Source organism: Erpetoichthys calabaricus, chromosome 2 (assembly GCF_900747795.2).
Source record: "Erpetoichthys calabaricus chromosome 2, fErpCal1.3, whole genome shotgun sequence".
Lineage (NCBI taxonomy): Eukaryota > Metazoa > Chordata > Cladistia > Polypteriformes > Polypteridae > Erpetoichthys > Erpetoichthys calabaricus.
In genome coordinates, this window is record NC_041395.2 from 97,991,720 (window position 1) to 98,005,567 (window position 13,848).

General features: G+C 38.9%; 1 protein-coding gene across 5 annotated transcripts in view; it reads left to right on the forward strand.

The window, feature by feature from the left end:
* sergef (secretion regulating guanine nucleotide exchange factor) overlaps positions 1-13,848 on the forward strand; it is a 346,334-nt gene that overhangs the window by 26,090 nt on the left and 306,396 nt on the right. For 4 of the 5 annotated variants that reach the window (XM_028794190.2, XM_051923203.1, XM_051923205.1 and 1 more), the window contains one exon: positions 2,198-2,356. The exons of the other annotated variant lie outside the window; for it this stretch is intronic. In XM_028794190.2, the coding sequence (XP_028650023.1) occupies positions 2,198-2,356 (159 nt within the window). The remainder of the gene's footprint in view (positions 1-2,197; positions 2,357-13,848) is intronic. 5 annotated transcript variants of the gene reach the window in all.

A 13,848-nucleotide genomic window follows, 5' to 3' on the forward strand; every position in this document is an offset into this window, starting at 1 on the left:
TGCAGCCCGGCTGGTCAAATCTTCAGCCCCACCTGGAAGTGCAATTGGAACCAGGAGGTCAAGCACCTGGATTGCTTCCGGGTGGGTTATAGAAAGGGCCAGCCACCACCACTCAGGAAGGCAGGGTTGGGATAAGGAGGACTACGCTTGTGGAGGAATGGTGGGAGAAGAGAAAGAATTGTTGGTGTGTGGAGAAGAGTGTTTGTGGGACTGTGTATTGCCTGTGGGTCATGGGGAAGATGTGCGCCCACAGGTGAAGAAGGAAATAAAAGTCCCTGGTTTATTACGTGCCTCTGTTTCCTTCTGTGCCGGGTCGGGCGCCTGTATAGCGCCTTTTCTACAGTTCTTTGTACTTGATGCTGTACAAATGTTGAACTGTCATCATTTGGCCTTGTCCAGTTGCATTGGAAATCTAGTGTTGGTCATGAGCATTGTAGGCAAGCAGACCTAATCATATGCAACACCTGACCATGCAGATCTTCCATGCTAGCAGTTATACTGCTTTATCATCAACCTTTTTTTTCGTAAATTGGAAATCAATAAAATCACATTTCATACTGTAAAAGCCCTACAACTTAGCACTATCTAACTATATGAGGGGATAATATACTAAATTAAAAGTATACAGAAAAAACAACAACCTTCTATCTACCTCTCTTGAATCTTACTCATTCGTCTAGCTGATGCACCTATGGCAACGTTCACCTGGGAGGACAGACATTTATGATGACCAGAGGTGCATTCCAGTTGGCCGTTGAGCCACCCCCTGCGCAGCCGCTGCTGCCGCAAACTACAAACAGGCGCCAACAGCAGGCACAACAGGCAGCAACAGGCCTTTTGTGTTGATTTATGTGTGAAACCATCCATTGCTTTGTGCGCTTTTCAGAAAACTGAATATTTTGGAAAAAATATTAGCTCTCAAAGAGTTGCTACTGAACATAGACTGTTTATGCAGCTCCCAGATAAAAGAAAATGTTCCTGCTGGTATCAGATAAAAAAGAAAACAGATTTAGAAATGTTAACTTGTTGTTGCTTGGAAGGTACCTGTTATAATGTTGTGATCGTGGCTCTGGACTCTGAGGGTAACTTGTTTTTCTATAACAAGCTAGATAAAACATTAATGCCCTGGCAGTGGCAAATAGCTTTGCTTTTATATTTGATTTCGTTAATGTTTAAGTTGAGATTTACAAGAAATATTTTAATTGCTACTATGTAAAGGGAATACTGCTGTTAAAAAGCACCTTATTTGTTTAAAGTGTTTGAAAACCAAATACAATACACTACTCTTGAGTTCATTATTGAATTTTGCACATAACAATGTGATTGTTGTGATTGTCTACGATTAATCATGATTAATCGCAGACCAATCATGCAATAAATCGCGAGTAAAATTTTTAATTGCTACCCAGCACTAATATATGTATGTATATATATGTATAAGAATTCAACCCAGTAGTTATTGAAGGTTTCCATGTAATTGGCTGGCCTCATCATTTTGTGACTTTTTACATTCCTTTGAAAATGCACCCAGCTTCCTCAGCCTAATTTAGACACTCTCTGTTTTCTAGATTTTCTTCAGCTTTGAATTAACTGAAAATAACATTTTGTTATGTATATTAGTTACTTAGGGATTAGTTGCTTTGCCAGATTATTCTTTGTATCTTCACTAATTGTTTTCAGAAGAATACAATAGCAAGTCCCATCTTAAAAGCAAACAAGCTGCGATAAGGAAACTTGTGTAAAGAAATTTTTAGACTAAGAATAACAATTGGTTAAATGTTGACAGGTGTTGTTAAAAGACAAAAAAAAATAAAATAAAATAAGATCACTAAAAAAACAGAAGTATCCTTATCACATGATGTATGTTCTGACCAGCTTGCTGTTTTAATGCCATAGACACCTTTGTAAATACAGAAAAAAGTTATTTCCAGTATCTCATAATTTTACCATTTCTAAGATGAGATTCAATAAACATTGAGATAGGGAAATGTTCAAGCTTGCTAAAAACAGGTAGCTTATTTTATGCATATAACACTGCCATCTGCTGATGTGCAAGGATATTAGCTTGATTCTTTTACTCTGGAGCAATTGAAAAGAGTGGTATGTTATCTTTTGCCAGAAGAATCACTCTGGAATTCAAACCTTTCCATTGTTGAATTTAATATTTAGGTGTTTTCTTTTCCTTTTTTCTTAACAGATGAGGGTTGTCTATTTGTCTGGGGCAGTAACAAATATGGACAGTTGCCAAGCTCAGATGATTTCCTTCCCTTACCCTTTTTTATACAACCTCACCATTTTGAAGGAGAGAAAGTAACTTTAGTGTGCAGTGGGTGGACACACATGGTTGCCAGAACAGGTAATGTGAATTTGTTTGTTTAAATATGTTTACAGAAAAATGCTTTTCTCACCATTTACTTGTAAGGGTGTATGGTTTAAGGCAGAACACCTTATGTAAGCCTACATATCAACCAATTCTGTTCTTGAGATAAACCCCATCTAAAATTCCATCTCTTCTTCAAAGCATGACTAACTAAGTTGTGGTTTGGGTCTAACTGATGTGAAAATAATCAGGTAGATTTTTGTTTTATATCAGAGTAATTACATCTTGCCTGAAGAATGGGCCCGAGTTGCCTCTAAAGCTTGTATATTGTAATCTTTTTAGTTAGCCAATAAAAGGTGTCATTTTGCTTGACTTGGCACAGCAATTCCTTTGAAACTCATTAGACTGAGTATGATACAAAAATTTTAAGTGAAAGCTGCCCTTTTGAAAGAGCTTTCAGTGTTGGTGTTGGAAGATGCACTTTTAGCCTGTCAATGTAAAACTGTTGCTTTGAGGTTTTGTCTTTAGTCTGGCAGATATCTGCTCAGTGGTTTGTAGTTATTTTATTTTCATGGACTCCCACCATTGACCCATCTTTCACAGCTATTACAGCAAATAGTCTGATTGGATAAGTAATAATTATGCATGGCATTCTTTAAATTAAGTGGATTTGAAAATGATGTTACCCTAAGAATTATCTCAATATACAATTTTTGTAAAGTCATTAGATTTTTCCAACTTGCATTGGATTGTCAAATATGTAGTACTAGCCAACCCGCGGCGTACCATACGCCGCATAATCAGGCCGCTTTTTTAATGATTTTTAAGCACAGGGAAAAAATTAACATTTGAAAAATCTGTAATTTAATAAACCACCAAGAAAAGTAACATTGTAACAATGCACGGTACGAACCAACATACAATTGTCCGTGACTGAAAACTGGAGGACCGCTGTTGCGCCTTCTCTTCCCAGAGCGAGGGATGGGGGTGGACTGTGCTCGGGCACGGAGGGTGGAATGGGAGGAGAGGGGAAGGACGCCTATTCTGCCCCCTCCGTCATACTAGTCTGCTGATTTCTCGTTCAGTATGCACTGCCTGCTCATGTGCCCACCCCCAACTCGTCACCTGAGTCGTTTTCGTCTTTGCACAGTCCACATGCACCTGTAAATCACGTAGACCTTTCATTGTTCTTTGCGGTTCTGGCTGCTTTTCTATATATAATCCACCAAGTCACCCGACCATGGTAGTAGCGAGGGTGGGGGGGGTGAGTGTGTACAAAGGGCAGGGATGTAATCAGTGCGAGCGTATGACCCGCACTTACTGGGAATTCCTCGTTCGTGGGGAACAATTGCAAGCCCCGGTTTCCAGCACGAATGGGGTTCAATGGCTTACCCACGCCACTTTGCGCCGGGTAGACACACGTTGATCCATTCAGTGTAGCGCGCGTGCAGTAAAAGAAGATCTCATGGCAAGCCTGAAAGCATAAAATTGGAGCTGTGTGACTTGCGTTCTTTTCGCGGTTCGCTGTTCCTCAACATGGGTCAATTGTATGTGCCAGCCTGGATCTCCATAAGGGAATAGCAGTGGATAAACCATGGGGTCACAGTTCATATTGAGAACAGAGATACGCTTGCAAGCATCTCCCCTTGGATATATGCAAATGTCGCGTTGTGCAGGAGGTTCCCCATCTTTACTTACAAAGATAGCAGCAACATCAGTTTGACAGGACGAGGCGTTATACCTTCTCATAACCAGACTTGGATTTTCCATGAACACCATTCGTACAGCAGTAACAGGGTTACCGTGAGTGATAATGTCATGCATTTGCATGTAAGACTTTGCGAAGGGATTAACCTGTCGTATCATGTTGTCTAGTTGAAGCAACAAAATGTCACTGCAAGTGCTATTACATTCCTTTTGCAAACGTTGACTGGTAGCCTCAGCAGAATCGAAGATATATAGCTGACCGTATTGTGGTGACGTGTCAGGATCGGTATATAAAGGAGAGACCTGGTGATAAATTTGACCGTGGATTCTGAAAGCATACGGTCCTTGTCCAGATGGTTGAGCGATGTGTGCGCCCATTGACGCGAAAGCTAAAGCAGAGTTGTATTCCCTGATATGATCACAGTAATTTCGGGACAGCGGCTTCTTGCCAGTCAAGAGGTCTTCTAAAAAAGAGGGGGTTTGGATAGCGGTGGCAAAGACACATTGCCGGCATGACAACACTTAGTGTAATGTCCGGATTTGTTGACCTCTGCTGGCCAATGAAGAGCATTGCAAGAAGCACATAGTGCGGTAAGTAGGCCAATGTTATGATCTTGGGCGTGAATGGCGGTATCTTCTTGAAAAGCTGCAGAAAACTGAATGCCAGTTTTATGCATGAACGATTTAGTGCTGTGTTGACACTGAAGGGAATTGGAATGAGTTGTTTCGAAGCATTGCTGGCAATGTTCACATTGCATAATTCGTTCAGTGGAGTGTGTTTTTAAATGCATGTTAAGATATCTCTGCACTCGGAACATTTTTGAACAAATCGTGCATTGAAAGATCTGTTTGGAATGCGTTTCTTCAGTGGAGTGTGCTTTGAGAGATTTCTGGAGCGTGAAGGTTTTGGAGCAGTGTTGACACTGAAAAGAATTCATCAAGGAATGTGGTTTGAGATGGTTAGTTGGGTATCTGCGTATGTGAAAGTGTTTGTCGCAAAGTTTGCATACAAATGTTTGTGTTGAATGGATCTGCATATGGTTGTGGAGATCCATCTCACCTGTGAAGTCCTCGTTACAAAATGTGCAATTGAAGGTGAGAGTGGAATGAGTTTGTAAGTGTTTCTTGAGAGTGCGAGTTGTTTTGAAGCATTGCTGGCAATGTTCACATTGCATCATTCGGTTAGTGTTGTGTTTTTTTAAATGTGCGTTCAGATATCTCTGCACTCGGAAGCTTTTGGAACAAAAGGTGCATTGAAAGTCCTGTGTGGAATGCGTGTGTTCGGGGGAGTGTGTCTTTAAATGTTTTTCAGGAAGAGGAGAGTGGGCAGGTGACGTCACATTAGTGTGGCGAGCACGTGGGTGTGCACCCTGTGTGCACATACCGACAGCGTCAAAAGATGTCACCAGAAGGTTATCACGTGTGTATTTGAGAGGCATGAGAACCTCGTAATGCCCATGATCCAAAGGACCGCTAAAGAGCCGGGATATGGAGAGACGTTGGGCCGGATTGTAAACTCGAGGAGAGGCATGAGGACGTTCTTGGAGGTAAATGGTGATAGTAGCTGGAAGGATTTGGGACATTGCCACAATTTCTGCCTTGCCACCATAGACTCCGGACGTATTCATGTAGTCAGCGTATTGTTGAGCAGACTGTATAACAATGCCTCTGTGACTAACAACGATGGACACCACGTCACTGAAGTTATCCCAATGTTGGCAAACAAAGCCAACAGCCATGTTGCGAAGTTTGAGAGCAACAGTTTTGTCAATGACATTTTTCCAGAAAACCCCGACTGATAGAAACAAACAGTTACCTGATGCAGGAATTTCTATAACATTGAAAGAAGTGTTGTTTCCATGAAATACATTTGAAGCGGTAGCCATGGAGGGCAAATGAACAGTCAACGTGGCTCACAGCTGGATTTGGACCGCAGCACAGACCAAAGCGAGTGAGTATGTGTTTGATGAGCTGTTCGAGTTGGCAGACAGTGCTCTGAGGTGCGTTCCCTATCACGTGGGAGGAGGGGTAGAGTTTCTGGGTGGGGCTTTGTTGTTCCTTTCCCATGGTTTTCGATGGTGGACACGGTCGGGTGTCGTAACCGAAAAGAATAATGAAAAGTCAACGTGGCTCAGCGGTGCATGTGGACGAGCACAGACGAAAGCGACTTACGGGGTGGTCGGTGAGTTGTTGTTTCTGGGCAAATGAGCAGGCAGTGTGAATGCCTAGAGAGTGAGGGTGGACGTGGGCCGGGGAATAAGGAGTGTTGGTGGGCGGGGAAACGTTTTCCGTGTTCCTGCAGGACCATCTAAGAAGATGCATATTTGTCGCGGATGCGAATTGCTGCATGTAGGGTGTAAAACAGTTTGCGATGGTGCACGCGGTTGCGCGTCGTAACCGAAAAGTCAACTTGGCTCAGAGGTGCATGTGGACTGTAGCACAGACGAACAGAAATGACGGTGTGTTTTCCGAGGCGTCGCGTCCGAGTTGGTGGGCGTGGCTCTGCGAATTGTTGTCGTATCCAATGGTCTTAGAGTTGGTGGGCGTGGCTGTCTTGCGTGCTTTCCATGGGTGTCTACTTGTCGGCGGCTTAGTGAATTATATATAAAGGTTTATAGATAAATGAAAAGACTTGATGCTAGGTTTAATAAAATACCTGATTTTAAATAGTAATTATTCATAGACGAATGAGAATTTGCAAGTGACACTGCTCAATTCACTAGTTGATAAATAAATTACTGAAAATTAGAATGTATTTCAATCACACAAATTGTGTATTATCATTTATAATTTTCATATTATAGCTTCTATAGTTTTCGTAATTACCATAGTAAAATTAAATGTCTTAATAAGTAGAGTGATATATTTGTATTTTAAAATTAAGAGCTATATACAGTAATTTAATTTATTCATCTTCAAGGGATAATATTGTTGAAATACCTCACAATTAATTACAATGAGTAATGCATAGATAATATCTCAAATTACAATTTTTATCATTTTGCACTCTTTAAAAATATTAGCTTTTACGTAACACCTGAAGTTGATATAAAACCTGATTATTGATACTGTAAATTGTTTGCTGAAAAGATTTTTGAGTTTGACTTAGCAATTCACCCAAATCCTTAAGTAGCAGTTTACAAAAAAGAAAACATGGACAAGACAGGTATTACCCAAGCTTCAATATAAGCAGCAATCCTCAGTTTAAAAAAAAAAAAAAAAAGAAAAAGTGTTTTTAAATTGAGTATGTGACGCTGACCTTTATACCCATGCAATGCTGACAGAAGGAACAGACAAAGTCATGTTCACTAACAGGTAAAAGAGTCAGAAAACTGTGAAAAAATCAAAATAATGATGGTCAAAAGCCTAATACTAGTAAGAGATCTTAGGCTAACGTCTTCTTGGAAGAGTCTTTGTTTCCTTTAACACTAAGGTGTGTCAGATAGAGTAACAAAAACAAATGGATCAAATTCAAAGATGTCAGAAGTTGCCATATTTTATAGGTGGCCATGAATACACAAAGTATTACATTACTTGTGTATCATGCAACCAGCAAAAGGCATAGTGACTGTAAACAATATGGTCATACAAAGAGTGGTCTATAATAGTTGGGCAAATTCCAAAAAAAGAACAAAACTGCATTGTCAGAATTCCATTATAATAAATGTAAAAACAAATTACACTGACAGCACAAACTGTACAAAAATGAATAATAAGTTCAACACAGAAATTATGCTGGCAAAGATTTAAACATAAGGCTCAAGCTAGGAGGTAAAAGTATTTACCCTTGCATCAACCTTCAAGAAAGTCAATACACATAATGTGCACTTGAGTACAGGAAAATACAAAGTTTACAAATTATAATAACTGGAAAACCAATTTATTATCACGGTTGTTGTAAAGCTGTAGCAGGGTTACATTTGATAAGGCGTCTAAATCTAGAAGGATAGAAGTGGGTAAAAAATGAGCAGTCTACAGATGCTTTGTGAAAAAGGAATGTACTTAAGAAGTGCTTGTCACTTTCCTTGTGGCTAAAAACTAACAAAAACTGAAATGAAAACCTGTCTGAAAACTAAAGGCAAAAGGGAAAATAAAAACAAAAATAGTTGTTTTGTCATTTTAATTCTGCTTTTCACCACTCTAGTCCATGTAAGTGCACAGTTGCTGGCATATTTATTGTATATTATTTAAAATAATGTTATAAATGTAGCTAGCATTGATTTGTGTACATGAGCAAATATACCTCACTGCAGGTGTCAGAAACTGCGGATTTCATTGGTCTTTTCATCCATCAGTTAGCTTTCCCTTCTAGAACTGAGAGTGAGTACCAAAGCTTCATCACTTGTGAACGACTTACTCTGTGGATTTCATTGGCCAATATTGACCATCAGTCACAGATGTGCCGCTGACAGCGAATGGCATGCAGCTTTCACCAAAACTTCAATTAAAAGGTGCCTAAATTAAAATATGCCACATGTTACTTTGGCGACTACAGATAAATAGTTAGAAATGTAGAGACTTAGAGGATTTGTCAAGTTTGAATAACCATCTTCATGCATTAATTTCAGTTTGTATTCAGACAGGGAAAAAAATGTGGTGTTACAGAGCACATTCTTGTCACACTATCATGATAAACTTCTCAATGTGAAATGCTTCATTGATGCCAAATGGATGGACTGCATTCATTTTAACATATTTAGGATGATGAAGTATTGCAATGATTTTAACAGGAGATCTGAGTCAGTCTGAGTGTTTACTTTACAGCTGCCCAGAGGTATAGCAAATGAATAACAATTGTATGGTCAATGTCCAACAAGCTCATGCCTATAAAACTGTTAATTAAATCCACTCTTATCTTATTCATTGTTCCTTATCCTAATCATCATAGGTGATTGTAACATCGACACCTATATTCCTAGCAAGTATACTAAAATTGTCTTATTTGTTCATGGCTTTCTTTTTTTTCTGGTTGTTTCTTAATCTAATTAGTGTTTGATATTAGTTTGCATCCTGTGTTATCAATGTAATCTTTGCTTTTATTTCTATTGCATTCCTTTGACTTTTTGTGAAGTGTTTTGAGCATTTGAAATGTGCTATATAAATAAAATGTATTATAATTATCATTATAATTATCATCATTAGTTCAGGTTTGATTGCTCGCCTGGTCATTGTCTGTATGAAGTTTGCATCTTCTCCCCATGAGTATGTGGACTGAGTGTGTGTAACTTCAGATATTGTTTAATAGCTGTATGTCAGAAGTGTGTCATTAAGGTCTCTCAATTGCCAAAATATGTTTATTCCTACATGTGGTGTTACAATTACATCTTCCCAGTTTAGGCTAAAAGGGAGCTACCTAGGGTTTGCATGTTGCTTATTAAGTGAATGATCTGAGATGTTGCTATAATGTAAAAAAGTAAATATTTTACTGAAATGGTGCATTTTTTAATGAAACAAATACAAATCATTTCACTACAATCAGTTCATTACAACCTGTCTGAAGAAGGGACCTGAGTTGCCTTGGAAGCTTGCATATTGTAATCTCTTCAGTTAGCCAGGGGTCATTTTGCTTGACTTCTCACTGCATCCATAATAGCTAACATGGTACAACACCGTACTACTTTTTCCAATTAAACACTTAAGCTGCTGCACTTGAAACAAGCTTGCTGTCCAAACTCAAACTGTGTCCGTTTTAACTTAAAGGACAAAGTAAAGGTCTGAATTCGTTAAAGTAGCTTTTCTTGCTGTTTGTCTAATTGCACAGGACGAAAAAGCTACAAAAGTATTTTATCAATTTTTGTAATTTAGGAAACTACTCCTAACTTCAGCAAGATTTAGGATCGCTCCAGAGCTGCCCTAACTCACTAGAAGCTGGCAAAAAATGGCGTTCAAGCAGAGATTGGCATTCACATCCTGGAAAAGTATGAATCTTTTGGAAACACTGGACATCAATGAACCTATTAAAAGATATATTTTGACAGAAAAAGACTAATATGTGTAACAAATCTTGTATGTCACTTGATGGCTCCATCTGTAGGAGGATGTCATGCATCGTCAGCCAAAAATGAAAGTGTTTGTAGCACTATTTTTGGCACAGGGAAAACAATCCGTTTCTCGAATTTTGCACCAAACTTTGAACGCCCAATACATCAGGAAATTTATGCAGGAATTTATTCATTTCATCACCACTCCATGTAAGGTAATGTTATAGCAAGCCGTATTCATGCAAATTGTTTGACAGAACAGACACATATAGATTATTGCCCCAAATGTGGATTAGCACACAAGTGTGAATCACTAGGGATTTATTTGTATCAACACACAGCTTGTCATGCATGCATACTATCTTATAGTAGTAAGCATATTACACAGAGGGTAGGTGGGACTGAATGAGTGATTGACAGTGAAATGTTACACAGGTATACTGAGCTCTACTTTCCATGTACCCCTGGAACATTCATGTTACACTTGACAAGCCCACAGTGGTTCATGAAGACAAGTAGAGTCTCCTAGGGCACTGGATAAATATAGCTTCACAGAAGATAACTTTGGATCACAGAGAGAATCATGGCATGGGGCTCTGGAAGATGATCAGGGACACTGCAGTGCAGGAATAACTATGGCTAGTTTCAGTACCTATTATTTTGTGAGGCTTTCCCCATGGCTATAACAGAGGGAGGGTGATTCTTTGAAAGTATGGCTGTGGATCATTTATGGTTAAAAAAAATGTGCCCGTTATCAGGCTTTACTCTAATTCAGTGTGTGTATCTCGCTCTTCCATTTTAGTGCTTGTTACAGTGATATTCTTGATGTTATTGCAAAGTGGCAACAATTGCATGCAGCTTAGCACAGTTTACTCCTCCTCCTTCCGCTCCTCCTTCTTTTTTGAATATTATTATTATTATTTATTATTATATTTGTCCTGAAGCTTTAGCGTTAGTATAAGAAAACTACAAAACATTCTCATGAGTGCCATTTTGCAGCTACAGGTGCTGTAAATTCATGATGGCATTCTTTCTCAAATGTGAACAACTTCTTCTAGCTGGGATTAGGTGTGGAATGCTTCATAACTGCTGTTCATTTCTTTTTCTGAGAGACTTTTACTTTTTACTCAAAGTGCTTTTAGTGAGTGGGGAGCCATTCAACCACCACTAATGTGTAGCAACCACCTGGATAATATGATGGCGGCCATTTTTGCACCAGTATTCTCATCACACATTAGCTGGTGGTGAGAGAGAGAGCCAATTAGAGACAGGGGGTGATTAGGGGGCCAGAATGCCATGTAGGGCAATTTAGCTTCTGGACATCGGGATACACCCTGGTCTTAAAGGATGCCCAGGGATCTTTTATGACCACAGAGAGTCAGGCCCTTGGTTTTACATCTCATCTGAAGGATGGTGCCATGTTTACAGTGTCTCCATCACTGCACTGGGACATTGGGATCCACATTCAGAGCACAAGGTAAGCGTCTCCTGCTGGTCTCACCAACACCTCTTCCAGCAGTAACCCAAGCTTTTTCTAGATGCTCTCCCATCCAAATACTGGCCGGGCCAGACCATGTTTAGCTTCAGCTGGTATGGTTGTAGGACAACTTCTTATCCTAGTCAAACTTTTAATGCAATTCTGAGGAGCAATTCTGTGATGCTTGATAAATAAGGGCACAGTAGTTTCAGAAGTACTTTTATAAAACAGATAGTAAACATCTATATAGTATAAGTCCCACTTTTCAAAAAGTTCTAGTTTTTATAAGGATGTGTATTATGTGTTTGTATGTATGCATATTTGCAACTTGCCCATCTTATTTGGTGTGTGTGCAGAGTATAACTTAAAAAGCTACTTTGAGCTGGGGCTTTCTCTTGACCTTGCACAGTTTATTGTTAATCAGATCCTCCCTCTGGGGGGTTTCTAAAGACTTTTGAAGAATTTGTCTTTGTTCCTATGAGGGCTTTTAAGGAGACAGTTTCTCTTTCCCTAACAGCTTTATCTAAGAATCAGCAGATTTTGATACTCTCCAAAATACAAGCAATCGAATATGCTGAGTAATAGTAGCTGTGGAACTTAGGACAACCACTAACAAAGGTTAAGCATTCAGCAAGCAGGATGGTAAATGACATGTGATTAGAGCTTTGCACTATTTTAAAATTATTTTTAAATCTTATTTTCACTTTGGAATGAGAATGGTAGTTTTAGTAGGATTAAGAAGAACAAAGATTATTTTTTGATTTTCACTTTATTAAGTTTTGATTTTTTTTTTCTTGATTTTCTGCATTTTATCATTTGATATTTGTGACCTGCTGTGGGAGATCGTTCCCTCCTTGCATACTTATACCTTTATCCTTTTGTAGCTTATGAAATTCACTCGTTTTGTTGTTTTTTTGTAATCAAATAAACATTGAAATCGAGTAACCATTAAGAAGAAAGCATAAGCAATCAATTTTGAGCAAAATAGAAGTCATTCACCCACTCCCTGCTGATGCAGTCCAACCCTGAAAAGGTGGCCATCATGTGTTTCAGTGGTAGAGAAATCCACTGGGGACAGAAGCAAACACACATGACCGCCTCCAGAGCAGAATAATTAAAAAAAGAGTATAAAACAAACGTGTAAAGAGGAGAATCAGAGATCAAATTTGCAATGTGAAAACCTGGCTATCCAAGCTATCTATTGATTATCTATTGATCTGAGCAACTGAAAGTTCAACTAAATGTAAATTTAAGAACCCAGCTCTCCAAAAAGTAGAGATGAAAGAGACAGCATATTTCCAGTGAAAGGCTAATGCTGATTTTGTAACATTTGTGCCATTAGAAAATAGTTTTTTCAGTTCTATCTGTATGTCTGTCTCTCTTCAAGACCCTTAATCCCAAGGCATCAAAGGCATATGGTACGTGTTGGTAGTGTACTTCAGCTTGTTGTCCATATATATCCTTAGGAACCTATAGGCCTTCAACATTAATAGTAACAAAAGACAGTGTTTCCTTGGACCTCCTAAGGTCTACCACCATCTCCTTTGTCTTGATGGTGTAGAACTGCAGTTTAATAAGTTTGCACCACTCAATAAGGTCCTCCTCCTGCCCTCCTTTGTTATATGCAGGTGTTGGTGTAGGATCAGATAATACTTTCAGAATGGGTTTTGTAAGAAAAACTATGATGAACCATTATATCACAATGCTAGATATAACCCAGGTCAGAGGTAGTACAGGGCATTAAAGCCTCAGTTTGCTAGATTTTTAATTAGAAAACTTACATCAAAAACACCACAAAGTGTCATAATCATCATTTTCATTTTGCTTTTCTTTGTGAGGATATGGTGTAACTATAATAAAATACCAATTAAATTTAGGATAAATCTGCCTGGCTGAGCATTATAGAAAACTAACATTTATTATTATAACAGTTGACTGGCTATCTCTTCATTATGTAGGGAATGGTTTTGAAGGCTGTAGCTTTTTTTTTTTTAATACATTTTTATTTTCAAAAGCAGAACATCACAGTGGCATACTACTCAATTCAACTAATAATAGTATAGGACAGAGTGACATTATCCATTTTGCCAAGCTGGAACTCAACGCCTGGCTTAGTGAACTACTGGCAGACACTCTTATTGCCAGTTAAAATATCTCAGTTTGCCTGAGTGGGCCTCCCTTTGGAATGCAGCATCTACAGCCTTATTAGATAAGATGACCAATACAGTCTGGGACATATATGTCAAAGGCGCAAACTGGACCATACATCAATGATGAGCAACAATGATGAATATAACTTTGCACCAGTGGTCAACCAAGAGGATGGACTTGTGTGTACCCAAGAAGCCAATGACAGTAAATGT